This window comes from Bombina bombina, chromosome 1 (assembly GCF_027579735.1).
Source record: "Bombina bombina isolate aBomBom1 chromosome 1, aBomBom1.pri, whole genome shotgun sequence".
Lineage (NCBI taxonomy): Eukaryota > Metazoa > Chordata > Amphibia > Anura > Bombinatoridae > Bombina > Bombina bombina.
Genome location: NC_069499.1, coordinates 1,268,012,846 through 1,268,038,520, shown reverse-complemented (window position 1 = coordinate 1,268,038,520; position 25,675 = coordinate 1,268,012,846). Strand labels below are relative to the sequence as shown.

The 25,675-nt window shown below is 43.3% G+C and overlaps 1 protein-coding gene across 1 annotated transcript in view; it reads left to right on the top strand.

The window, feature by feature from the left end:
• Positions 1 to 25,675, top strand: part of ZCCHC14 (zinc finger CCHC-type containing 14) — an 817,209-nt gene that overhangs the window by 294,940 nt on the left and 496,594 nt on the right. Inside the window, exon 5 of the mRNA XM_053701177.1 lies at positions 5,269 to 5,340. Coding sequence (XP_053557152.1) covers positions 5,269 to 5,340 — 72 coding nt within the window. The remainder of the gene's footprint in view (positions 1 to 5,268; positions 5,341 to 25,675) is intronic.

The following is a 25,675-nucleotide window of genomic DNA, read 5'->3' as shown; positions in this document are numbered from 1 at the left end:
TATGAGACTGCCGGACGGCAGCCTCCTGAAAGAATCACAGCTCACTCCACTAGGGCTGTGGCTTCCACATGGGCCTTCAAGAACGAGGCTTCTGTTGACCAGATATGTAAGGCAGCGACTTGGTCTTCACTGCACATTTTTGCCAAATTTTACAAATTTGATACTTTTGCTTCTTCGGAGGCTATTTTTGGGAGAAAGGTTTTGCAAGCCGTGGTGCCTTCCATTTAGGTGACCTGATTTGCTCCCTCCCTTCATCCGTGTCCTAAAGCTTTGGTATTGGTTCCCACAAGTAAGGATGACGCCGTGGACCGGACACACCAATGTTGGAGAAAACAGAATTTATGCTTACCTGATAAATTACTTTCTCCAACGGTGTGTCCGGTCCACGGCCCGCCCTGGTTTTTTAATCAGGTCTGATGAATTATTTTCTCTAACTACAGTCACCACGGTATCATATGGTTTCTCCTATATATATTTCCTCCTGTCCGTCGGTCGAATGACTGGGGTGGGCGGAGCCTAGGAGCGATCATGTGACCAGCTTTGCTGGGACTCTTTGCCATTTCCTGTTGGGGAAGAGAATATCCCACAAGTAAGGATGACGCCGTGGACCGGACACACCGTTGGAGAAAGTAATTTATCAGGTAAGCATAAATTCTGTTATTTGTGATGCCATTTTTGATATTATCAAAATTGATGTTAGATCCATGTCTTTAGCTGTATTAGCTAGAAGAGCTTTCTTGGAATGCTGATATGACATCTAAATCTAGATTTCTATCTCTTTCTTTCCAAGGTAATAATTTATTTGGTTCTCAGTTGGATTCTATTATTTCAACTATCACTGGGGTAAAGGAGTTTTTTTGTCTCAGGATAAAAAAACCTAAGGGTAAATCTAAGGCTTCTAACCGTTTTCGTTCCTTTCGACAGAATAAGGAACAAAAACTTAATCCTCCCCCCAAGGAATCTGCTTCCAATTGGAAGCCTTCCTCAAATTGGAATAAATCCAAGCCATTTAGGAAACCAAAGTCAGCCCCTAAGTCCGCATGAAGGTGCGGCCCTCATTCAAGCTCAGCTGGTAGGGGGCAGATTAAGGTTTTTCAAGGATTTTTGGATAAATTCTGTCCAAAATCATTGGATTCAGAGCATTGTCTCTCAGGGGTATCGAATAGGATTCAAAGTAAGACCTCCTGTTAGAAGATTTTTTCTCTCACGCATCCCTGTAAATCCAGTAAAAGCTCAGGCTTTTCTGATGTGTGTTTCAGACCTGGAGTCCTCAGGGGTAATCATGCCAGTTCCTCCTTAGGAACAAGGTTTGGGGTTTTATTCAAACCTATTCATTGTACCAAAGAAAGAAAATTTATTCAGACCAGTTCTGGATCTGAAAATTTTGAATCGTTATGTAAGAGTACCAACTTTCAAGATGGTGACTATAAGGACTATTCTGCCTTTTGTTCAGCAAGGACATTATTATATGTCCACAATAGACTTGCAGGATGCATACCTTCATATTCCGATTCATCCAGAACACATTCAGTTTCTGAGATTCTCTTTTCTAGACAAGCATTACCAATTTGTTGCTCTTCCATTTGGCCTAGCAACAGCTCCAAGAATCTTTTCAAAGGTTCTGGGTGCCCTACTATCTGTAATCAGAGAACAGGGTATTGCGGTGTTTCCTTATTTGGACGATATCTTGGTACTAGCTCAGTCTTTACATACTGCAGAATCTCACACGAATCAACTAGTGTTGTTTCTTCGGAAACATGGTTGGAGGATCAATTTACCAAAAAGTTTCTTGATTCCTCAGACAAGGGTCACCTTTTTAGGCTTCCAGATAGATTCAGTGTCCATGACTCTGTCTCTAACAGACAAGAGATGTTTAAAATTGGTCACAGCATGCTGTCACCTTCAGTCTCAGTCATTCCCTTCAGTGGCTATGTGCATGGAAGTTTTAGGTCTCATGACTGCAGCATCGGACGCGATCCCCTTTGCTCGTTTTCAAATGAGACCTCTACAGCTTTGCATGCTGAATCAATGGTGCAGGGATTATACAAAGATATCACAATTAATATCCTTGAATCCCATTGTACGACACTCTCTGACATGGTGGATAGATCACCATTGTTTGGTTCAAGAGGCTTATTTTGTTCGGCCAACCTGGACTGTGATCTCAACAGATGCGAGTCTTTCAGGTTGGGGAGCTGTTTGGGGATCTCTGACAGCACAAGCGGTTCTCAAGAGGCGAGATTACCAAAAAATATTTTAGAACTCCGTGCAATTCTCGGGGTTCTTCAGTTTTGGCCTCTGCTAAAGAGAGAACCGTTCATTTGTTTTCAGACAGACAATATCACAACTGTTGCTTATGTCAATCATCAGGATGGGACTCACAGTCCCCAAGCTATGAAAGAAGTATCTCGGATACTTGCTTGGGAGGAATCCAGCTCCTGTCTAATCTCTGCGGTGCATATCCCAGGTGTAGACAATTGGGAGGCGGATTATCTCAGCCGCCAGACTTTACATCCAGGGGAGTGATCTCTCCATCCAGATGTGTTTTCTCAGGTTGTTCAGATGTGGGGTCTTCCAGAGATAGATATCATGGCCTCTCATCTAAACAAGAAACTTCCCAGATACCTGTCCAGGTCCAGGGATGTTCAGGCGGAAGCAGTGGATGCACTGACACTTCCTTGGTGTTATCATCCTGCTTACATCTTCCCGCCTTTAGTTCTCCTTCCAATAGTGATCTCCAAAATCGTCATGGAACAGTCTTTTGTGTTGCTGGTGGCTCCAGCATGGCCACACAGGTTTTGGTATGCGGATCTGGTGCGGATGTCCAGTTGCCCGCCTTGGCCACTTCCGTTATAGCCGGACCTACTATCTCAAGGTCCGTTTTTCCATCAGGATCTCAAATCATTAAATTTGAAGGTGTGGAAATTTAACGCTTAGTTCTAAGTCATAGAGGTTTCTCTGACTCAGTGATTAATACTATGTTACAAGCTCGTAAATCTGTCTCTAGAAAGATTTATTATAGAGTTTGGAAAACTTACATTTCATGGTGTTCTTCTCATAAATTCTCCTGGCATTCTTTTGGAATTCCTAGAATTTTACAGTTCCTTCCGGATGGTTTAGATAAGGGTTTGTCTGCAAGTTCCTTGAAAGGACAAATCTCTGCTCTTTCTGTTTTATTTGGCAGAAAGATTGCTATACTTCCTGATATTCACTGTTTTGTACAGGCTTTAGTTCGTATTAAGCCTGTCATTAAATCAATTTCTCCTCCTTGGAGTCTTAATTTGGTTCTGAAGGCGTTACAGGCTCCTCCATTTGAGCCTATGCATTCTTTTGACATTAAACTACTTTCTTGGAAAGTGTTGTTCCTTTTGGCTATCTCTTCTGCTAGAAGTGTTTCTGAGCTATCTGCTCTTTCTTGTGAGTCTCCTTTTCTGATTTTTCATCAGGATAAGGCAGTTTTGCGGACTTCTTTTCAATTTTTACCTAAGGTTGTGAATTCTAACAACAATAGTAGAGAACTTGTTGTCCCTTCCTTATGTCCTAATCCTAAGAATTCTTTGCAGAGATCCTTACATTTTTTGGATGTGGTAAGAGCTTTGAAATATTATGTGGAAGCTACTAAAGATTTCAGGAAGACTTCCAGTCTATTTGTTTTATTTTCTGGTCCTAGGAAAGGTCAGAAGGCTTCTGCTAGTTCCTTGGCTTCTTGGTTGAAACTTTTGATTCATCAAGCTTATTTGGAGTCGGGTCAGGCCCCGCCTCAGAGAATTATAGCTCATTCTACTAGATAAGTTTCCACTTCGTGGGCTTTTAAGAATGAAGCTTCAGTTGATCAGATTTGCAAGCTGCGACTTGGTCCTCTTTGCATACATTTACTAAATTCTACCTTTTTGATGTATTTGCTTCTTCGGAAGCAGTTTTTGGTAGAAAGTTCTTCAGGCAGCTGTTTCAGTTTGATTCTTCTGCTTTTGATTTAAGTTTTTTTCTTTCAAAGAGGAAATAAACTTATTTTTGTTTTGGGTTGTGGATTAATTTTTTCAGCGGAATATGGCTGTTTTTATTTTTATTCCCTCCCTCTCTAGTGACTCTTGAGTGGAAGACTCCACATCTTGGGTATTGATATCCCATATGTCACTAGGTCATGGACTCTTGCCAATTACATGACAGAAAACATAATTTATGTAAGAACTTACCAAACTTTTCCCCTCCTGGTAGGATTGTATATCCCATATGTCACTAGCTCATGGACTCTTGCCAATATGAAAGAAATGAATTTATCAGGTAAGTTTTTACATAAATTATGGGGGTTTTTTTCAGTTTTTTTTTGTTTTTGTTTTCTTTCATTTTCTTTGTGCATTCATTCAGATATTAATTTCATTAAAACAAAACGAAAATCCGATTTTCGTCACAAATGTGCATTATTACAAAAACCAATGCACTTCTCTAAAATGTAGAAGGGGATTATTAGGAGTTTAAATTGGAGCAAAATGCTGGAATTTAGAAGTGTTCTTTCGTCTTCCCGGTGGATAGGAAATATAATCCCATATGTGATGTACTTGGCTCCCTTGATGACGTCAGAAACTCACCTGGTTCACTCCTTGGTTGCTGGCTCAGAAAGTGTAATTAAAGGCTCCAGGGGCACAAATAAGGGAAGTTTAAAATTGCAGGGGTCCTTAAGCGATCTTCATCGCTATAGTGAAATACAAATGCTTGAAAAGGACGCCTAATTAAATAAATTAAGTTTTTACCAAACTTTAAATGAATTGATCTTTTTGGGTCATAATGTCTATGAGTAAGGCTTTTACCGAACTTTAAATGAATAGATCTTTTTGGGTCATAATGTCTATGAGTAAGGCTTTTACCGAACTTTAAATGAATAGATTTTTGTGGGTCATAATGTCTATGAGTAAGGCTTTTACCGAACTTTAAATGAATAGAGCTTTTTGGGTCATAATGTCTGAGTAAGGCTAAGGCAAGCCGAAACATGTAAGACTGCCCAGCTGCAGGTCTCATGCTAAATTTTTATTGTAATATGAACTGTTATTGAGAGATTTTATCAAGTTCTAAATGAATAAATTATGAAGTTTTTACTGTCCTTTTTAAGATTTTGCACATCAGGTAAGCATACATTTTTATGTAATGTACTGTATCTCTTTTAAGGATAGTTAATTTAATTTTTGTTAAAGTCAAAATGTGCTTCAAAGCATTTTATGAGCATTGATTATTGATTTATTGTGTTCAAAATATACAATTGGTATTGTTTTCCAGGTTTTTTGGTCTGATTCATCCATATCTTTAGTAACCAAATCTTCTGCAGAAGTTGCTGACCTACTTTCAAAGGTAATATATTCTCTTACTCTGCATCTCTGCAGCAAAGTGTGTGACATATAATGCTTTTGTTAATATTGCTGTTTGTTCCCTTTTAGTATTTTACAGTGTAAAAATGGACCATTGCTCATTAAAGGGACACTAAACCCAAATTTGTTATTTAATGATTCAGATAGAGCATGCAATTTTAAGCAACTTTCTAATTTACTCCTATTATCAATTTTAATCGTTCTCTTGCTATCTTTATTTAAAAAGCAGGAATGCAAAGCTTAAGAGCTGGCCCATTTTTGGTTGAAAACCTGGATTGTGCTTGCTTGTTGGTTTGCTAAATGTATCCTCCAATAAGCAAGTGCTATCCAGGGTGCTGAACCTAAAATGGGCTGGCTCCTAAACGTTGAATTCCTGCTTTTCAAATAAAGATAGCAAGAGAACAAAGTAAAATTGATAGTAGGAGTAAATTGTAGTTGCTTAAAATAACATGCTCTATCTGAATCATTAAAGAATGAAATTGGATTTAGTATCCCTTTAAGAATCCAAACTTTCTTTATAAAATGGTGAGTCTATAAGAATCCATGATCCATCACTTGTGGGATTTTAGTTCCTAAACTAGCAAGAGTAGGCAAAACACCCAGCATTCCAGAGCTTTGCTTATGCGTCACCGGTATTTCCTTCACAAAAAAAATGTGCTTTTATGGTTAAATAGATTGCTATGCGTTCTCCAACCGATTGCCAAATAGATTGCCTGCTAGGACAAAGGGGTGTCTGTGTGGAGACGTCACAGTCTCCTACTGGAAATATATATGCCGAGCTGTGTGTGCTGCTCCCTATATATCCTTGGAATATGTACTTTCTCAGATGAGCCATCTGAGTCTGATGAAGACTGACTTCAGCTGCTGTGGTGAGTAATTGAAAGTGCTTTGTATCAGTATTTTCTTTACCTTCTTGAGGGCTTGTGGCCATTCCATAGCCAGAGCAGATATCATTTTTGGCAAACACTTTTCACAGCACATTTGAAGTTGACATTTTGAGTATATTTTCACTTTTAGAAACTTTTAATAGAACTATATTTCTCTTGTTAAGTGTATCCAGTCCACGGATCATCCATTACTTGTGGGATATTCTCCTTCCCAACAGGAAGTTGCAAGAGGATCACCCACAGCAGAGCTGCCATATAGCTCCTCCCCTCACTGCCATATCCAGTCATTCTCTTGCAACTCTCAACTAAGATGGAGGTCGTAAGAGGACTGTGGTGTTTTATACTTAGTTTATTTCTTCAATCAAAAGTTTGTTATTTTTAAATGGTACCGGAGTGTACTGTTTATCTCAGGCAGTATTTAGAAGAAGAATCTGCCTGCGTTTTCTATGATCTTAGCAGAAGTAACTAAGATCCTTTGCTGTTCTCACATATTCTGAGGAGTGAGGTAACTTCAGAGGGGGAATGGCGTGCAGGTCTTACAGCAATAAGGTATGTGCAGTTAATATTTTTCTAGGGATGGAATTTGCTAGAAAATGCTGCTGATACCGAAGTAATGTAAGTAAAGCCTTAAATGCAGTGATAGCGACTGGTATCAGGCTTATAAATAGAGATACAAACTCTTATAAAAGTGTATTTTAAAACGTTTGCTGGCATGTTTAATCGTTTTTTATATATGTTTGGTGATAAAACTTATTGGGGCCTAGTTTTTTCCACATGGCTGGCTTGAATTTTGCCTAGAAACAGTTCCCTGAGGCTTTCCACTGTTGTAATATGAGTGGGAGGGGCCTATGTTAGCGCTTTTTTGCGCAGCAAAAATTACAGACACAGACATCCAGCTTCTTCCTGCATGATCCAGGACTTCTCTGAAGGGCTCAAAAGGCTTCAAAAGTCGTATTGAGGGAGGTTAAAAGCCACAGTAGAGCTGTGGCAGTTGTTGTGACTGTTTGAAAAACGTTTTTTGTCATTTGTTATTCCGTTTTTGGTATTAAGGGGTTAATCATCCATTTGCAAGTGGGTGCAATGCTCTGCTAACTTATTACATACACTGTAAAAATTTCGTTAGTGTAACTGCCTTTTTTCACTGTTATTTCAAATTTGGAAAAATTTGTGTTTCTTAAAGGCGCAGTAACGTTTTTTTATATTGCTTGTAAACTTGTTTTAAAGTGTTTTCCAAGCTTGCTAGTCTCATTGCTAGTCTGTTTGAACATGTCTGACACAGAGGAACCTACTTGTTCATTATGTTTGAAAGCCATGGTGGAGCCCCATAGGAGAATGTGTACTAAATGTATTGATTTCACCTTAAACAGTAAAGATCAGTCTTTATCTATAAAAGAATTATCACCAGAGGGTTCTGTCGAGGGGGAAGTTATGCCGACTAACACTCCCCACGTGTCAGACCCTTCGCCTCCCGCTCAGGGGACGCACGCTAGTATGGCGCCAATTACATCAGGGACGCCCATAGCGATTACCTTGCAGGACATGGCTGCAATCATGAATAATACCCTGTCAGAAGTATTATCTAGATTGCCTGAATTAAGAGGCAAGCGCGATAGCTCTGGGGTTAGGAGAGATACAGAGCGCGCAAATGCTATAAGAGCCATGTCTGATACTGCATCACAGTATGCAGAACATGAGGACGGAGAGCTTCAGTCTGTGGGTGACATCTCTGACTCGGGGAAACCTGATTCAGAGATTTCTAATTTTAAATTTAAGCTTGAGAACCTCCGTGTATTGCTTGGGGAGGTATTAGCTGTTCTGAATGACTGTAACACAGTTGCAATTCCAGAGAAATTGTGTAGGCTGGATAGATACTATGCGGTGCCGGTGTGTACTGATGTTTTTCCTATACCTAAAAGGCTTACAGAAATTATTAGCAAGGAGTGGGATAGACAAGGTGTGCCCTTTTCCCCACCTCCTATATTTAGAAAAATGTTTCCAATAGACGCCACTACACGGGATTTATGGCAGACGGTCCCTAAGGTGGAGGGAGCAGTTTCTACTTTAGCAAAGCGTACCACTATCCCGGTTGAGGACAGTTGTGCTTTTTCAGATCCAATGGATAAAAAATTGGAGGGTTACCTTAAGAAAATGTTTATTCAACAAGGTTTTATTTTACAGCCCCTTGCATGCATTGCGCCTGTCACTGCTGCGGCGGCATTCTGGTTTGAGGCCCTGGAAGAGGCCATCCATACAGCTCCATTGAATTAAATTATTGACAAGCTTAGAACGCTTAAGCTAGCTAACTCATTTGTTTCTGATGCCATTGTTCATTTGACTAAACTAACGGCTAAGAATTCCGGATTCGCCATCCAGGCGCGTAGGGCGCTATGGCTTAAATCCTGGTCAGCTGACGTGACTTCAAAGTCTAAATTACTCAACATTCCTTTCAAGGGGCAGACCTTATTCGGGCCTGGCTTGAAGGAAATTATTGCTGACATTAGTGGACATTACTGGAGGCAAGGGTCATACCCTTTTCAAGGCAGGAGCAGCATCAACTTCCTCCGCTTCAAAACAAGAGGGAACTGTTGCTCATTCCAGACAGGCCTGGAAACCTAACCAGTCCTTAAACAAGGGCAAGCAGGCCAGAAAGCCTGCTGCTGCCCCCAAGACAGCATGAAGGAACGGCCCCCTATCCGGAAACGGATCTAGTGGGGGGCAGACTTTCTCTCTTCACCCAGGCGTGGGCAAGAGATGTTCAGGATCCCTGGGCATCGGAGATCATATCTCAGGGATTTCTTCTGGACTTCAAAGCTTCTCCTCCACAAGGGAGATTTCATCTTTCAAGGTTATCAGCAAACCAGATAAAGAAAGAGGCATTCCTAAGCTGTGTGCAAGACCTCCTAGTAATGGGAGTGATCCATCCAGTTCCGCGGACGGAACAAGGACAGGGGTTTTATTCAAATCTGTTTGTGGTTTCCAAGAAAGAGGGAACCTTCAGACCAATCTTGGATCTAAAGATCTTAAACAAATTCCTCAGAGTTCCATCATTCAAAATGGAAACTATTCGGACCATCCTACCCATGATCCAAGAGGGTCAGTACATGACCACAGTGGATGCCTACCTTCACATACCGATTCACAAAGATCATCATCGGTTCCTAAGGTTTGCCTTTCTAGACAGGCATTACCAATTTGTAGCTCTTCCCTTCGGGTTGGCCACAGCCCCGAGAATTTTTACAAAGGTTCTGGGCTCACTTCTGGCGGTTCTAAGACCGCGAGGCATAGCGGTGGCTCCTTATCTAGACGACATCCTGATACAGGCGTCAAGCTTTCAAATTGCCAAGTCTCATACAGAGATAGTTCTGGCATTTCTGAGGTTGCATGGATGGAAAGTGAACGTGGAAAAGAGTTCTCTATCCCCACTCACAAGAGTCTCCTTCCTAGGGACTCTTATAGATTCTGTAGAGATGAAAATTTACCTGACGGAGTCCAGGTTATCAAAACTTCTAAATGCTTGCCGTGTCCTTCATTCCATTCCACGCCCGTCAGTGGCTCAGTGCATGGAAGTAATCGGCTTAATGGTAGCAGCAATGGACATAGTGCCATTTGCGCGCCTGCATCTCAGACCGCTGCAATTATGCATGCTAAGTCAGTGGAATGGGGATTACTCAGATTTGTCCCCTCTACTAAATCTGGATCAAGAGACCAGAGATTCTCTTTTCTGGTGGCTATCTCGGGTCCATCTGTCCAAGGGTATGTCCTTTCGCAGGCCAGATTGGTCGATTGTAACAACAGATGCCAGCCTTCTAGGTTGGGGTGCAGTCTGGAACTCCCTGAAGACTCAGAGATCGTGGACTCAGGAGGAAAAACTCCTCCCAATAAATATTCTGGAGTTAAGAGCAATATTCAGTGCTCTTCTAGCTTGGCCTCAGTTAGCAACCCTGAGGTTCATCAGATTTCAGTCGGACAACATAACGACTGTGGCTTACATCAACCATCAAGGGGGAAACAGGAGTTCCCTAGCGATGTTAGAATTCTCAAGGATAATTCGCTGGGCAGAGTCTCACTCTTGCCACCTGTCAGCGATCCACATCCCAGGCGTAGAGAACTGGGAGGCGGATTTTCTAAGTCGTCAGACTTTTCATCCGGGGGAGTGGGAACTCCATCCGGAGGTGTTTGCTCAACTGGTCCATCGTTGTGGCAAACCAGAACTGGATCTCATGGCGTCTCGCCAGAACGCCAAGCTTCCTTGTTACGGATCCAGGTCCAGGGACCCGGGAGCGACGCTGATAGATGCTCTAGCAGCTCCTTGGTTCTTCAACCTGGCTTATGTGTTTCCACCGTTTCCTCTGCTCCCTCGACTGATTGCCAAAATCAAACAGGAGAGAGTATCAGTGATTCTGATAGCGCCTGCGTGGCCACGCAGGACCTGGTATGCAGACCTAGTGGACATGTCATCTCTTCCACCATGGACTCTGCCCCTGAGGCAGGACCTTCTAATACAAGGTCCTTTCAATCATCCAAATCTAATTTCTCTGAGACTGACTGCATGGAGATTGAACGCTTGATTCTATCAAGGCGTGGCTTCTCCGAGTCAGTCATTGATACCTTAATACAGGCACGAAAGCCTGTCACCAGGAAAATCTACCATAAGATATGGCGTAAATATCTTTATTGGTGTGAATCCAAGAGTTACTCATGGAGTAAGGTTAGGATTCCTAGGATATTGTCCTTTCTCCAAGAGGGTTTGGACAAAGGCTTATCAGCTAGTTCTTTAAAGGGACAGATCTCTGCTCTGTCTATTCTTTCTCCAACATTGGTGTGTCCGGTCCACGGCGTCATCCTTACTTGTGGGAACATCTCCTCCCCAACAGGAAATGGCAAAGAGTCCCAGCAAAGCTGGCCACACAGTCCCTCCCAAGCTCCGCCCACCCCAGTCATTCTCTTTGCCGTTGCACAGGCAACATCTCCACGGAGACGGTTAAGAGTATGTGGTGTTTAGTTGTAGTTTTTTATTCTACTATCAAGAGTTTGTTATTTTAAAATAGTGCTGGTATGTACTATTTACTCTGAAACAGAAAAAGATGAAGAGTTCTGTTTGTGAGAGGAAGATGATTTTAGCAGCGGTAACTAAAATCGTTTGCTGTTTCCACATAGGACTGTTGAGATGAAGTAACTTCAGTTGGGGGAAACAGTTAGCAGACTTTTCTGCTTAAGGTATGACTAGCCATATTTCTAACAAGACTGTGTAATGCTGGAAAGCTGTCATTTCCCCTCATGGGGACCGGTAAGCCATTTTCTTAGTCTCAAACAGAATAAAGGGCTTAATATGGGCTGTAAAACTGGTAGACACTTTTATGGGCAAAATCGATTGCTTTATTTGAGCATTTTATACATGTTTATGCTTGTAATTCACACTTATAAGCTTGGGGAACGTTTTTTAACGTCAGGCACTGAGTTAGACACCTTTTCAGTCAGGAAGGGCCTTCCCAGTTGTAGGCTGAGCCTCATTTTCGCGCCATTACTGCGCAGTTACTTTTGAGAGCAAGACATGCAGATGCATGTGTGTGTGGATCTGAAAGTAGTTGGAAAGGTTCCTAGAAGGCTTCATTTGGTATCGTATTCCCCCTTGGGTTTGGTAAAGTCGCAGCAAAGGCTGTAGCTGGGACTGTAGAGGGGTTAAAACTGTAACCGGCTCCGGTTTCTTTATTTTAAGGGTTAAAGCTCTGAAATTTGGTGTGCAATACTTTTAATGCTTTAAGACACTGTGGTGAAAATTTGGTAAATTTTGAACAATTCCTTCATACTTTTTCACATATTCAGTAATAAAGTGTGCACTGTTTAAAATTTAAAGAGACAGTAACGGTTTTGTTTTAAAACAGTTGTTGTGCTTTATTGACAAGTTTAAGCCTGTTTAACATGTCTGTACCTTCAGATAAGCTATGTTCTATATGTATGAAAGTCAATGTGTCTCCCCCTTCAAAATTGTGTGATAATTGTGCCATAGCGTCCAAACAAAGTAAGGACAGTACTGCCACAGATAGTAAAATTGCCCAAGATGTTTCATCAGATGAAGGGTGTAGACATAGTTCTACATCATCTCCTTCTGTGTCTACGCCAGTTTTGCCCACGCAGGAGGCCCCTAGTACTTCTAGCGCGCCAATGCTTATTACTATGCAACAATTGACGGCAGTAATGGATAACTCCATAGCAAATATTTTATCCAAAATGCCTACATATCAGAGAAAGCGCGATTGCTCTGTTTTAAACACTGAAGAGCAGGAGGGCGCTGATGATAATTGCTCTGTCATACCCTCACACCAATCTGAAGGGGCCATGAGGGAGGTTTTGTCAGATGGGGAAATTTCAGATTCAGGAAAAATTTCTCAACAGGCTGAACCTGATGTTGTGACATTTAAATTTAAATTAGAGCATCTCCGCGCACTGCTTAAGGAGGTGTTATCTACTCTGGATGATTGTGACAACCTGGTCATTCCAGAAAAATTATGCAAGATGGACAAGTTCCTAGAGGTTCCTGTGCACCCCGACGCTTTTCCTATACCCAAGCGGGTGGCGGACATAGTGAATAAGGAGTGGGAGAAGCCCGGCATACCTTTTGTCCCCCCTCCTATATTTAAGAAATTATTTCCTATGGTCGACCCCAGAAAGGACTTATGGCAGACAGTCCCTAAGGTCGAGGGGGCAGTTTCTACTCTAAACAAGCGCACTACTATTCCTATCGAGGATAATTGTGCTTTCAAAGATCCTATGGATAAAAAATTGGAGGGTTTGCTTAAAAAGATTTTTGTACAGCAAGGTTACCTTCTGCAACCCATTTCGTGCATTGTTCCTGTCACTACAGCAGCGTGGTTCTGGTTCGAGGAACTAGAAAAGTCGCTCAGTAGAGAGACTCCGTATGAGGAGGTTATGGACAGAGTTCACGCACTTAAGTTGGCTAATTCTTTTATTTTAGATGCCGCTTTGCAATTAGCTAGATTAGCGGCGAAAAATTCAGGGTTTGCAATTGTGGCGCACAGAGCGCTTTGGCTGTCTTGGTCAGCGGATGTATCATCCAAGACAAAATTGCTTAATATCCCCTTCAAGGGTAAAACTCTCTTTGGGCCAGAATTGAAAGAGATTATCTCAGACATCACTGGGGGAAAGGGCCACACCCTCCCACAAGATAGGCCTTTCAAAGCCAAGAATAAGTCTAATTTTTCGTTCCTTTTGTAATTTCAGGAACGGACCGGCCTCTAATTCTGCATCCTCTAAGCAAGAGGGTAATGCTTCACAAACCAAACCAGCCTGGAAACCGATGCAAGGCTGGAACAAGGGTAAGCAGGCCAAGAAGCCTGCTGCTGCTAACAAAACAGCATGAAGCAGTTGCCCCCGATCCGGGACCGGATCTAGTAGGGGGCAGACTCTCTCTCTTTGCTCAGGCTTGGGCAAGAGATGTTCAGGATCCCTGGACACTAGAAATAGTTTCTCAGGGTTATCTTCTGGAATTCAAGGAACTACCCCCAAGGGGAAGGTTCCACATGTCTCACTTATCCTCAAACCAAATAAAGAAACAGGCATTCTTACATTGTGTAGAACAGTGGTTCTCAATCAAAGTGAGCTCAAGGCCCGGTAAATTTTAGCTAGACATGTCCAGGGCCCGGTAGTTGTATATATGTATATATATATATAAAGTGAGCAGCAGGGGCGGGCTGATCAGCCAAGCAAATAGGACCTGGCCCGAACTACCAGCAAGTAAGGGGGCCCACAAATGGCATCGCCACAGATCCTTGTGCATTTCTTAAGCTAGAGTTTTCAATTGCCCTATCAGTAACTAAGTAAGTAAGTGTGGGTTTAGTGGGGGCCCTGGCGGGGGTCTGTCGCTGTGAGGGCCATGGAGTGTGGGGTGCCCTTTCTCTGGACCTTAATGTTGGGGGGCCTGGCTCTGGAGGTTGAGGGGCCTGTTGGGGGCAGGTCAGGAGGCTACCATGTTCATTTGCATAAAATGTAATACATTTTGGTCAGTGTGAGACAGTCTTCCTGGGGCCTTGATTGGTCTCAGTCTGCCCCTGGTGTGCAGTGGGGTAAGAGTGTGCAGTGGGGGCATGACAGGTCGGGGCCCACCAGCAGGGCTATCACGGCCCGGTACTGGGCCACTGCCCGGCTGTTGAGAAACCAGGGTGTAGAAGACCTGTTAAAGATGGGAGTGATACACCCAGTTCCATCGGCGGAACAAGGAATGGGATTTTACTCAAATCTGTTTGTAGTTCCCAAAAAAGAGGGAACTTTCAGACCAATTCTGGATTTAAAGATCCTAAACAAATTTCTCAGAGTACCATAGTTCAAAATGGAAACCATTCGAACGATTCTACCTACAATCCAGGAAGGTCAATTTATGACTACCGTGGATCTAAAGGATGCGTATCTTCATATTCCTATCCACAAAGAACATCATCAGTTCCTAAGGTTCGCCTTTCTGGACAAACATTACCAGTTTGTGGCCCTCCCATTCGGGTTAGCCACTGCTCCAAGGATTTTCACAAAGGTACTCGGGTCCCTTCTAGCGGTTCTAAGACCAAGGGGCATTGCAGTAGTACCGTACTTGGACGACATTCTAATACAAGCGTCGTCTCTTTCAAAGGCAAAGGCTCACACAGACATCGTTCTGGCCTTTCTCAGATCTCACGGATGGAAGGTGAACATAGAAAAAAGTTCCCTGTCTCCGTCGACAAGAGTTCCCTTCTTGGGAACAATAATAGATTCTTTAGAAATGAGGATTTTCCTGACAGAAGTCAGAAAGTCAAAACTTCTAAACGCTTGTCAAGTTCTTCATTCTATTCCTCGTCCTTCCGTAGCTCAGTGCATGGAAGTAGTAGGGTTGATGGTTGCAGCAATGGACATAGTTCCTTTTGCGCGAATTCATCTAAGACCATTACAACTGTGCATGCTGAAACAGTGGAATGGGGACTATACAGACTTGTCTCCAGTGATTCAAGTAGATCAGAAGACCAGAGACTCACTCCGTTGGTGGCTAACCCTGGACCACCTGTCCCAGGGAATGAGCTTCCGCAGACCAGAGTGGGTTATCGTCACGACCGACGCCAGTCTAGTGGACTGGGGCACGGTCTGGGAATCCCTGAAAGCTCAGGGTCTATGGTCTTGGGAAGAGTCTATTCTCCCGATAAACATTCTGGAACTGAGAGCGATATTCAATACTCTCCGGGCTTGGCCTCAACTAGCAAAGGCCAGATTCATAAGATTCCAATCAGACAACATGACGACTGTTGCTTACATCAACCATCAGGGGGGAACAAGGAGTTCCCCGGCGATGAAAGAAGTGACCAAAATAATAAAATGGGCGGAGGATCACTCCTGCCACCTATCTGCGATCCACATCCCAGGTGTGGAAAACTGGGAGGCGGATTATCTGAGTCGTCAGACATTCCATCCGGGGGAGTGGGAACTCCACCCGGAGATCTTTGCCCAATTGACTCAATTATGGGGCATTCCAGATATGGATCTGATGGCGTCTCGTCAGATCTTCAAGGTTCCTTGCTACGGGTCCAGATCCAGGGATCCCAAGGCGACTCTAGTGGATGCACTAGTAGCGCCTTGGACCTTCAACCTAGCTTATGTGTTTCCACCGTTTCCTCTCATTCCCAGGCTGGTAGCCAGGATCAAGCAGGAGAGGGCCTCGGTGATCTTGATAGCTCCTGCGTGGCCACGCAGGACTTGGTATGCAGACCTGGTGAATATGTCATCGGTTCCACCATGGAAGCTACCTTTGAGACAGGACCTTCTTGTACAGGGTCCATTCGAACATCCAAATCTGGTCTCCCTCCAGCTGACGGCTTGGAGATTGAACGCTTGATTCTATCAAAGCGTGGGTTTTCAGATTCTGTGATAGATACTCTGGTTCAAGCCAGAAAACCGGTAACTAGAAAAATTTACCATAAAATATGGAAAAGATATATCTGCTGGTGTGAATCCAAGGGATTCCCATGGAATAAGATAAAAATTCCTAAGATCCTTTCCTTTCTACAAGAAGGTTTGGATAAAGGATTATCAGCGAGTTCTCTAAAGGGACAGATTTCTGCTTTATCTGTCTTACTACACAAACGACTGGCAGCTGTGCCAGATGTTCAAGCATTTGTTCAGGCTCTGGTTAGGATCAAGCCTGTTTACAGACCTTTGACTCCTCCCTGGAGTTTAAATCTATTTCTTTCAGTTCTCCAAGGGGTTCCGTTTGAACCTTTACATTCCATAGATATTAAGTTGTTATCTTGGAAAGTCTTGTTTTTGGTTGCTATTTCTTCTGCTAGAAGAGTTTCTGAGTTATCTGCTCTGCAGTGTACTCCGCCCTATCTGGTGTTCCATTCAGATAAGGTTGTTTTGCGTACTAAGCCTGGTTTTCTTCCAAAGGTTGTTTCCAACAAAAATATTAACCAGGAGATAGTTGTACCTTCTTTGTGTCCGAATCCAGTTTCAAAGAAGGAACGTTTGCTATACAATTTAGATGTAGTCCGTGCTCTAAAGTTTTATTTAGAAGCTACAAAAGAGTTCAGACAAACTTCTTCTCTGTTTGTCGTCTATTCTGGTAAAAGGAGAGGTCAAAAAGCGACTTCTACCTCTCTTTCCTTTTGGCTTAAAAGCATCATCCTATTGGCTTACGAGACTGCCGGACGGCAGCCTCCTGAAAGAATCACAGCTCACTCTACTAGGGCTGTGGCTTCCACATGGGCCTTCAAGAACGAGGCTTCTGTTGATCAGATATGTAAGGCAGCGACTTGGTCTTCACTGCACACTTTTGCCAAATTTTACAAATTTGATACTTTTGCTTCTTCGGAGGCTATTTTTGGGAGAAAGGTTTTGCAAGCCGTGGTGCCTTCTGTTTAGGTAACCTGATTTGCTCCCTCCCTTCATCCGTGTCCTAAAGCTTTGGTATTGGTTCCCACAAGTAAGGATGACGCCGTGGACCGGACACACCAATGTTGGAGAAAACAGAATTTATGCTTACCTGATAAATTACTTTCTCCAACGGTGTGTCCGGTCCACGGCCCGCCCTGGTTTTTTAATCAGGTTTGATTAATTTTCTCTAACTACAGTCACCACGGCACCCTATAGTTTCTCCTATTTTTTCCTCCTGTCCGTCGGTCGAATGACTGGGGTGGGCGGAGCCTGGGAGGGACTGTGTGGCCAGCTTTGCTGGGACTCTTTGCCATTTCCTGTTGGGGAGGAGATGTTCCCACAAGTAAGGATGACGCCGTGGACCGGACACACCGTTGGAGAAAGTAATTTATCAGGTAAGCATAAATTCTGTTTTTGCACAAGTGTCTGGCAGAGGTTCCAGACGTCCAGACATTTTGTCAGGCTTTGGTTAGGATTAAGCCTGTGTTTAAAACTGTTGCTCCCCCGTGGAGCTTAAACTTGGTTCTTAAAGTTCTTCAGGGAGTTCCGTTTGAACCCCTTCATTCCATTGATATTAAACTTTTATCTTGGAAAGTTCTGTTTTTGATGGCTATTTCCTCGGCTCGAAGAGTCTCTGAGTTATCTGCCTTACAATGTGATTCTCCTTATCTGATTTTTCATTCAGATAAGGTAGTTCTGCGTACCAAACCTGGGTTTTTACCTAAGGTGGTTTCTAACAGGAATATCAATCAAGAGATTGTTGTTCCATCATTGTGTCCTAATCCTTCTTCAAAGAAGGAACGTCTTTTGCATAATCTGGACGTAGTCCGTGCCTTGAAGTTTTACTTACAGGCTACTAAAGATTTTCGTCAAACATCTGCCCTGTTTGTCGTTTACTCTGGACAGAGGAGAGGTCAAAAAGCTTCGGCAACCTCTCTCTCCTTTTGGCTTCGGAGCATAATACGCTTAGCCTATGAGACTGCTGGACAGCAGCCCCCTGAAAGGATTACAGCTCATTCTGCTAGAGCTGTGGCTTCCACCTGGGCCTTTAAAAATGAGGCCTCTGTTGAACAGATTTGCAAGGCTGCGACTTGATCTTCGCTTCACACCTTTTCAAAATGTTACAAATTTGATACTTTTGCTTTTTCGGAGGCTGTTTTTGGGAGAAAGGTTCTACAGGCAGTGGTTCCTTCCGTTTAAGTTCCTGCCTTGTCCCTCCCATCATCCGTGTACTTTAGCTTTGGTATTGGTATCCCGCAAGTAATGGATGATCCGTGGACTGGATACACTTAACAAGAGAAAACATAATTTATGCTTACCTGATAAATTTATTTCTCTTGTAGTGTATCCAGTCCACGGCCCGCCCTGTCCTTTTAAGGCAGGTCTAAATTTTAATTAAACTACAGTCACGACTGCACCCTATGGTTTCTCCTTTCTCGGCTTGTTTCGGTCAAATGACTGGATATGGCAGTGAGGGGAGGAGCTATATAGCAGCTCTGCTGTGGGTGATCCTCTTGCAACTTCCTGTTGGGAAGGAGAATATCCCACAAGTAATGGATGATCCGTGGACTGGATACACTACAAGAGAAATAAATTTTTCAGGTAAGCATAAATTATGTTTTCTCTTGTAAAGGTGTATCCAGTCCACGGGTTCATCCATTACTTGTGGGATTTTCTCCTTCCCAACAGGAAGTTGCAAGAGGACACCCACAGCAGAGCTGTCTATATAGCTCCTCCCCTAACTGCCACCCCCAGTCATTCTCTTGCAACTCTCGAAGGAAGGAAGTATCAAGAGATATGTGGTGACTTAGTGTAGTTTGTTATTTTTAAATGGTACCGGCGTTGTACTGTTTTACTCTCAGGCAGAAATTGGAAGAAGAATCTGCCTAGAGGTTGATGATCTTAGCGGTTTGTAACTAAGGTCCATTGCTGTTCTCACACATAACTGAAGAATATGGAAAGAAAACTTCAGTTGGGGGGACGGTTTGCAGATCACCTGCTTTGAGGTATGTTCAGTATATTTTTTTCTAGAGAGATGATAAGGTCTAGAAAATGCTGACAGTGCCTGGTATATTTGAGGTAAGCATGATACAGTGATTTAACAACGACTGGGATCATGCTTACAAGATAAGGGTAATATTCATGTTAACTCTCATATTACTTAGTGTAAAAACGTTTGCATAACTTACAGAAAAAACGTTTTTTCTCTGAGGGTGATAAATCTTTATTTGGGGCCTAGTTTCTCCAACATAGGTGTGTCCGGTCCACGGCGTCATCCTTACTTGTGGGATATTCTCTTCCCCAACAGGAAATGGCAAAGAGCCCAGCAAAGCTGGTCACATGATCCCTCCTAGGCTCCGCCTACCCCAGTCATTCTCTTTGCCGTTGTACAGGCAACATCTCCACGGAGATGGCTTAGAGTTTTTTAGTGTTTAACTGTAGTTTTTATTATTCAATCAAGAGTTTGTTATTTTGAAATAGTGCTGGTATGTACTATTTACTCAGAAACAGAAAAGAGATGAAGATTTCTGTTTGTATGAGGAAAATGATTTTAGCAACCGTCACTAAAATCCATGGCTGTTCCACACAGGACTGTTGAGAGCAATTAACTTCAGTTGGGGGAACAGTGAGCAGTCTCTTGCTGCTTGAGGTATGACACATTCTAACAAGACGATGTAATGCTGGAAGCTGTCATTTTCCCTCTGGGATCCGGTAAGCCATGTTTATTACGATTGTAAATAAGGGCTTCAAAAAGGGCTTATTAAGACTGTAGACTTTTTTGGGCTAAATCGATTGATTATTAACACATATTTAGCCTTGAGGAATCATTTTATCTGGGTATTTTGATATAATAATATCGGCAGGCACTGTTTTAGACACCTTATTCTTTAGGGGCTTTCCCAAAGCATAGGCAGAGCCTCATTTTCGCGCCGGTGTTGCGCACTTGTTTTTGAGAGGCATGGCATGCAGTCGCATGTGAGAGGAGCTCTGATACTTAGAAAAGACTTTCTGAAGGCGTCATTTGGTATCGTATTCCCCTTGGGGCTTGGTTGGGTCTCAGCAAAGCAGATACCAGGGACTGTAAAGGGGTTAAAGTTCAAAACGGCTCCGGTTCCGTTATTTTAAGGGTTAAAGCTTCCAAATTTGGTGTGCAATACTTTTAAGGCTTTAAGACACTGTGGTGAAAATTTGGTAAATTTTGAACAATTCCTTCATGTTTTTTCGCATTTGCAGTAATAAAGTGTGTTCAGTTTAAAATTTAAAGTGACAGTAACGGTTTTATTTTAAGACGTTTTTTGTACTTGTTATCAAGTTTATGCCTGTTTAACATGTCTGAACTACCAGATAGACTGTGTTCTGAATGTGGGGAAGCCAGAATTCCTATTCATTTAAATAAATGTGATTTATGTGACAATGACAATGATGCCCAAGATGATTCCTCAAGTGAGGGGAGTAAGCATGGTACTGCATCATTCCCTCCTTCGTCTACACGAGTCTTGCCCACTCAGGAGGCCCCTAGTACATCTAGCGCGCCAATACTCCTTACTATGCAACAATTAACGGCTGTAATGGATAATTCTGTCAAAAACATTTTAGCCAAAATGAACACTTATCAGCGTAAGCGCGACTGCTCTGTTTTAGATACTGAAGAGCATGACGACGCTGATATTAATATTTCTGAAGGGCCCCTAACTCAGTCTGATGGGGCCAGGGAGGTTTTGTCTGAGGGAGAAATTACTGATTCAGGGAACATTTCTCAACAAGCTGAACCTGATGTGATTGCATTTAAATTTAAGTTGGAACATCTCCGCATTCTGCTTAAGGAGGTATTATCCACTCTGGATGATTGTGACAAGTTGGTCATCCCAGAGAAACTATGTAAAATGGACAAGTTCCTAGAGGTGCCGGGGCTCCCAGAAGCTTTTCCTATACCCAAGCGGGTGGCGGACATTGTTAATAAAGAATGGGAAAGGCCCGGTATTCCTTTCGTCCCTCCCCCCATATTTAAAAAATTGTTTCCTATGGTCGACCCCAGAAAGGACTTATGGCAGACAGTCCCCAAGGTCGAGGGAGCGGTTTCCACTTTAAACAAAAGCACCACTATACCCATAGAGGATAGTTGTGCTTTCAAAGATCCTATGGATAAAAAATTAGAAGGTTTGCTTAAAAAGATGTTTGTTCAGCAGGGTTACCTTCTACAACCAATTTCATGCATTGTCCCTGTCGCTACAGCCGCATGTTTCTGGTTCGATGAGCTGATAAAGGCGGCTCGACAGTGATTCTCCTCCTTATGAGGAGATTATGGACAGAATCAATGCTCTCAAATTGGCTAATTCTTTCACCCTAGACGCCACTTTGCAATTCGCTAGGTTAGCGGCTAAGAATTCTGGGTTTGCTATTGTGGCGCGCAGAGCGCTTTGGTTGAAATCTTGGTCGGCTGATGCGTCTTCCAAGAACAAGCTACTTAACATTCCTTTCAAGGGGAAAACGCTGTTTGGCCCTGACTTGAAAGAGATTATCTCGGATATCACTGGGGGTAAGGGCCACGCCCTTCCTCAGGATCGGCCTTTCAAGGCAAAAAATAAACCTAATTTTCGTCCCTTTCGTAGAAACGGACCAGCCCAAAGTGCTACGTCCTCTAAGCAAGAGGGTAATACTTCTCAAGCCAAGCCAGCTTGGAGACCAATGCAAGGCTGGAACAAGGGAAAGCAGGCCAAGAAACCTGCCACTGCTACCAAGACAGCATGAAATGTTGGCCCCCGATCCGGGACCGGATCTGGTGGGGGGCAGACTCTCTCTCTTCGCTCAGGCTTGGGCAAGAGATGTTCTGGATCCTTGGGCGCTAGAAATAGTCTCCCAAGGTTATCTTCTGGAATTCAAGGGACTTCCCCCAAGGGGGAGGTTCCACAGGTCTCAGTTGTCTTCAGACCACATAAAAAGACAGGCATTCTTACATTGTGTAGAAGACCTGTTAAAAATGGGAGTGATTCATCCCGTTCCATTAAGAGAACAAGGGATGGGGTTCTACTCCAATCTGTTTATAGTTCCCAAAAAAGAGGGAACGTTCAGACCAATCTTAGATCTCAAGATCTTAAACAAGTTTCTCAAGGTTCCATCTTTCAAGATGGAAACCATTCGAACTATTCTTCCTTCCATCCAGGAAGGTCAATTCATGACCACGGTGGATTTAAAGGATGCGTATCTACATATTCCTAGCCACAAGGAACATCATCGGTTCCTGAGGTTCGCATTCCTGGACAAACATTACCAGTTCGTGGCGCTTCCTTTCGGATTAGCCACTGCTCCAAGGATTTTCACAAAGGTACTAGGGCTCCCTTCTTGGCTGTGCTAAGACCAAGGGGCATTGCTGTAGTACCTTACTTGGACGACATTCTGATTCAAGCGTCGTCCCTTCCTCAAGCAAAGGCTCACACGGACATTGTCCTGGCCTTTCTCAGATCTCACGGATGGAAAGTGAACGTGGAAAAGAGTTCTCTATCTCCGTCAACAAGGGTTCCCTTCTTGGGAACAATAATAGATTCCTTAGAAATGAGGATTTTTCTGACAGAGGCCAGAAAAACAAAACTTCTAGACTCTTGTCGGATACTCATTCCGTTCCTCTTCCTTCCATAGCTCAGTGCATGGAAGTGATCGGGTTGATGGTAGCGGCAATGGACATAGTTCCTTTTGCACGCATTCATCTAAGACCATTACAACTGTGCATGCTCAGTCAGTGGAATGGGGACTATACAGACTTGTCTCCGAAGATACAAGTAAATCAGAGGACCAGAGACTCACTCCGTTGGTGGCTGTCCCTGGACAACCTGTCACGAGGGATGACATTCCGCAGACCAGAGTGGGTCATTGTCACGACCGACGCCAGTCTGATGGGCTGGGGCGCGGTCTGGGGATCCCTGAAAGCTCAGGGTCTTTGGTCTCGGGAAGAATCTCTTCTACCGATAAATATTCTGGACTGAGAGCGATATTCAATGCTCTCAAGGCTTGGCCTCAGCTAGCGAGGGCCAAGTTCATACGGTTTCAATCAGACAACATGACAACTGTTGCGTACATCAACCATCAGGGGGGAACAAGGAGTTCCCTGGCGATGGAAGAAGTGACCAAAATCATTCTATGGGCGGAGTCTCACTCCTGCCACCTGTCTGCTATCCACATCCCAGAGTGGAAAATTGGGAAGCGGATTTTCTGAGTCGTCAGACATTGCATCCGGGGGAGTGGGAACTCCATCCGGAAATCTTTGCCCAAGTCACTCAGCTGTGGGGCATTCCAGACATGGATCTGATGGCCTCTCGTCAGAACTTCAAAGTTCCTTGCTACGGGTCCAGATCCAGGGATCCCAAGGCGGCTCTAGTGGATGCACTAGTAGCACCTTGGACCTTCAAACTAGCTTATGTGTTCCCGCCGTTTCCTCTCATCCCCAGGCTGGTAGCCAGGATCAATCAGGAGAGGGCGTCGGTGATCTTGATAGCTCCTGCGTGGCCACGCAGGACTTGGTACGCAGATCTGGTGAATATGTCATCGGCTCCTCCTTGGAAGCTACCTTTGAGACGAGACCTTCTTGTTCAGGGTCCGTTCGAACATCCGAATCTGGTTTCACTCCAGCTGACTGCTTGGAGATTGAACGCTTGATCTTATCGAAGCGAGGATTCTCAGATTCTGTTATCGATACTCTTGTTCAGGCCAGAAAGCCTGTAACTAGAAAGATTTACCACAAAATTTGGAAAAACTATATCTGTTGGTGTGAATCTAAAGGATTCCCTTGGGACAAGGTTAAGATTCCTAGGATTCTATCCTTCCTTCAAGAAGGATTGGAAAAAGGATTATCTGCAAGTTCCCTGAAGGGACAGATTTCTGCCTTGTCTGTGTTACTTCACAAAAAGCTGGCAGCTGTGCCAGATGTTCAAGCCTTTGTTCAGGCTCTGGTTAGAATTAAGCCTGTTTACAAACCTTTGACTCCTCCTTGGAGTCTCAATTTAGTTCTTTCAGTTCTTCAGGGGGTTCCGTTTGAACCCTTGCATTCCGTTGATATTAAGTTATTATCTTGGAAAGTTTTGTTTTTAGTTGCAATTTCTTCTGCTAGAAGAGTCTCAGAATTATCTGCTCTGCAGTGTTCTCCTCCTTATCTGGTGTTCCATGCAGATAAGGTGGTTTTACGTACTAAACCTGGTTTTCTTCCAAAAGTTGTTTCTAACAAAAACATTAACCAGGAGATTATCGTACCTTCTCTGTGTCCGAAACCAGTTTCAAAGAAGGAACGTTTGTTGCACAATTTGGATGTTGTTCGCGCTCTAAAATTCTATTTAGATGCTACAAAGGATTTTAGACAAACATCTTCCTTGTTTGTTGTTTATTCTGGTAAAAGGAGAGGTCAAAAAGCAACTTCTACCTCTCTCTCTTTTTGGATTAAAAGCATCATCAGATTGGCTTACGAGACTGCCGGACGGCAGCCTCCCGAAAGAATCACAGCTCATTCCACTAGGGCTGTGGCTTCCACATGGGCCTTCAAGAACGAGGCTTCTGTTGATCAGATATGTAGGGCAGCGACTTGGTCTTCACTGCACACTTTTACCAAATTTTACAAGTTTGATACTTTTGCTTCTTCTGAGGCTATTTTTGGGAGAAAGGTTTTGCAAGCCGTGGTGCCTTCCATTTAGGTGACCTGATTTGCTCCCTCCCTTCATCCGTGTCCTAAAGCTTTGGTATTGGTTCCCACAAGTAAGGATGACGCCGTGGACCGGACACACCTATGTTGGAGAAAACAGAATTTATGTTTACCTGATAAATTACTTTCTCCAACGGTGTGTCCGGTCCACGGCCCGCCCTGGTTTTTTTAATCAGGTCTGATAATTTATTTTCTTTAACTACAGTCACCACGGTACCATATGGTTTCTCCTATGCAAATATTCCTCCTTAACGTCGGTCGAATGACTGGGGTAGGCGGAGCCTAGGAGGGATCATGTGACCAGCTTTGCTGGGCTCTTTGCCATTTCCTGTTGGGGAAGAGAATATCCCACAAGTAAGGATGACGCCGTGGACCGGACACACCGTTGGAGAAAGTAATTTATCAGGTAAACATAAATTCTGTTTTTCCACATGGCTTGTTAGATTACTCCTAGGAGTACTTTTTTAAGGCCCTCTGACATTGAGTGCATGGTGGGAGGGGCCTATTTTCGCGCACTTTATGCGCAGTTGATATTCAGACTGAGACATCCAGCTTCCCTAAAGGAGTCCTCTGGCATCTAGGACCACTATAGAGGGTTTTTTTCCTGCAAAATCGTATTTAAGGGCAGGTAGGAGCCACAGCAGAGCTGTGTGTTTGACTGTTTTTTAACGGTTTTACCGTTTTTCTAATCCGGTTTGGGGCCTAAGGGGTTAATCATCCATTTGCAAGTGGGTGCAATGCTGCTTTAGTCTCTTATACACACTGTTAAAATTTTGTAGAGTTTACTACTTTTTATCACTGTTTTGCAGTTTATGTGGTAGTTTTTTTCTCTTAAAGGTACAGTA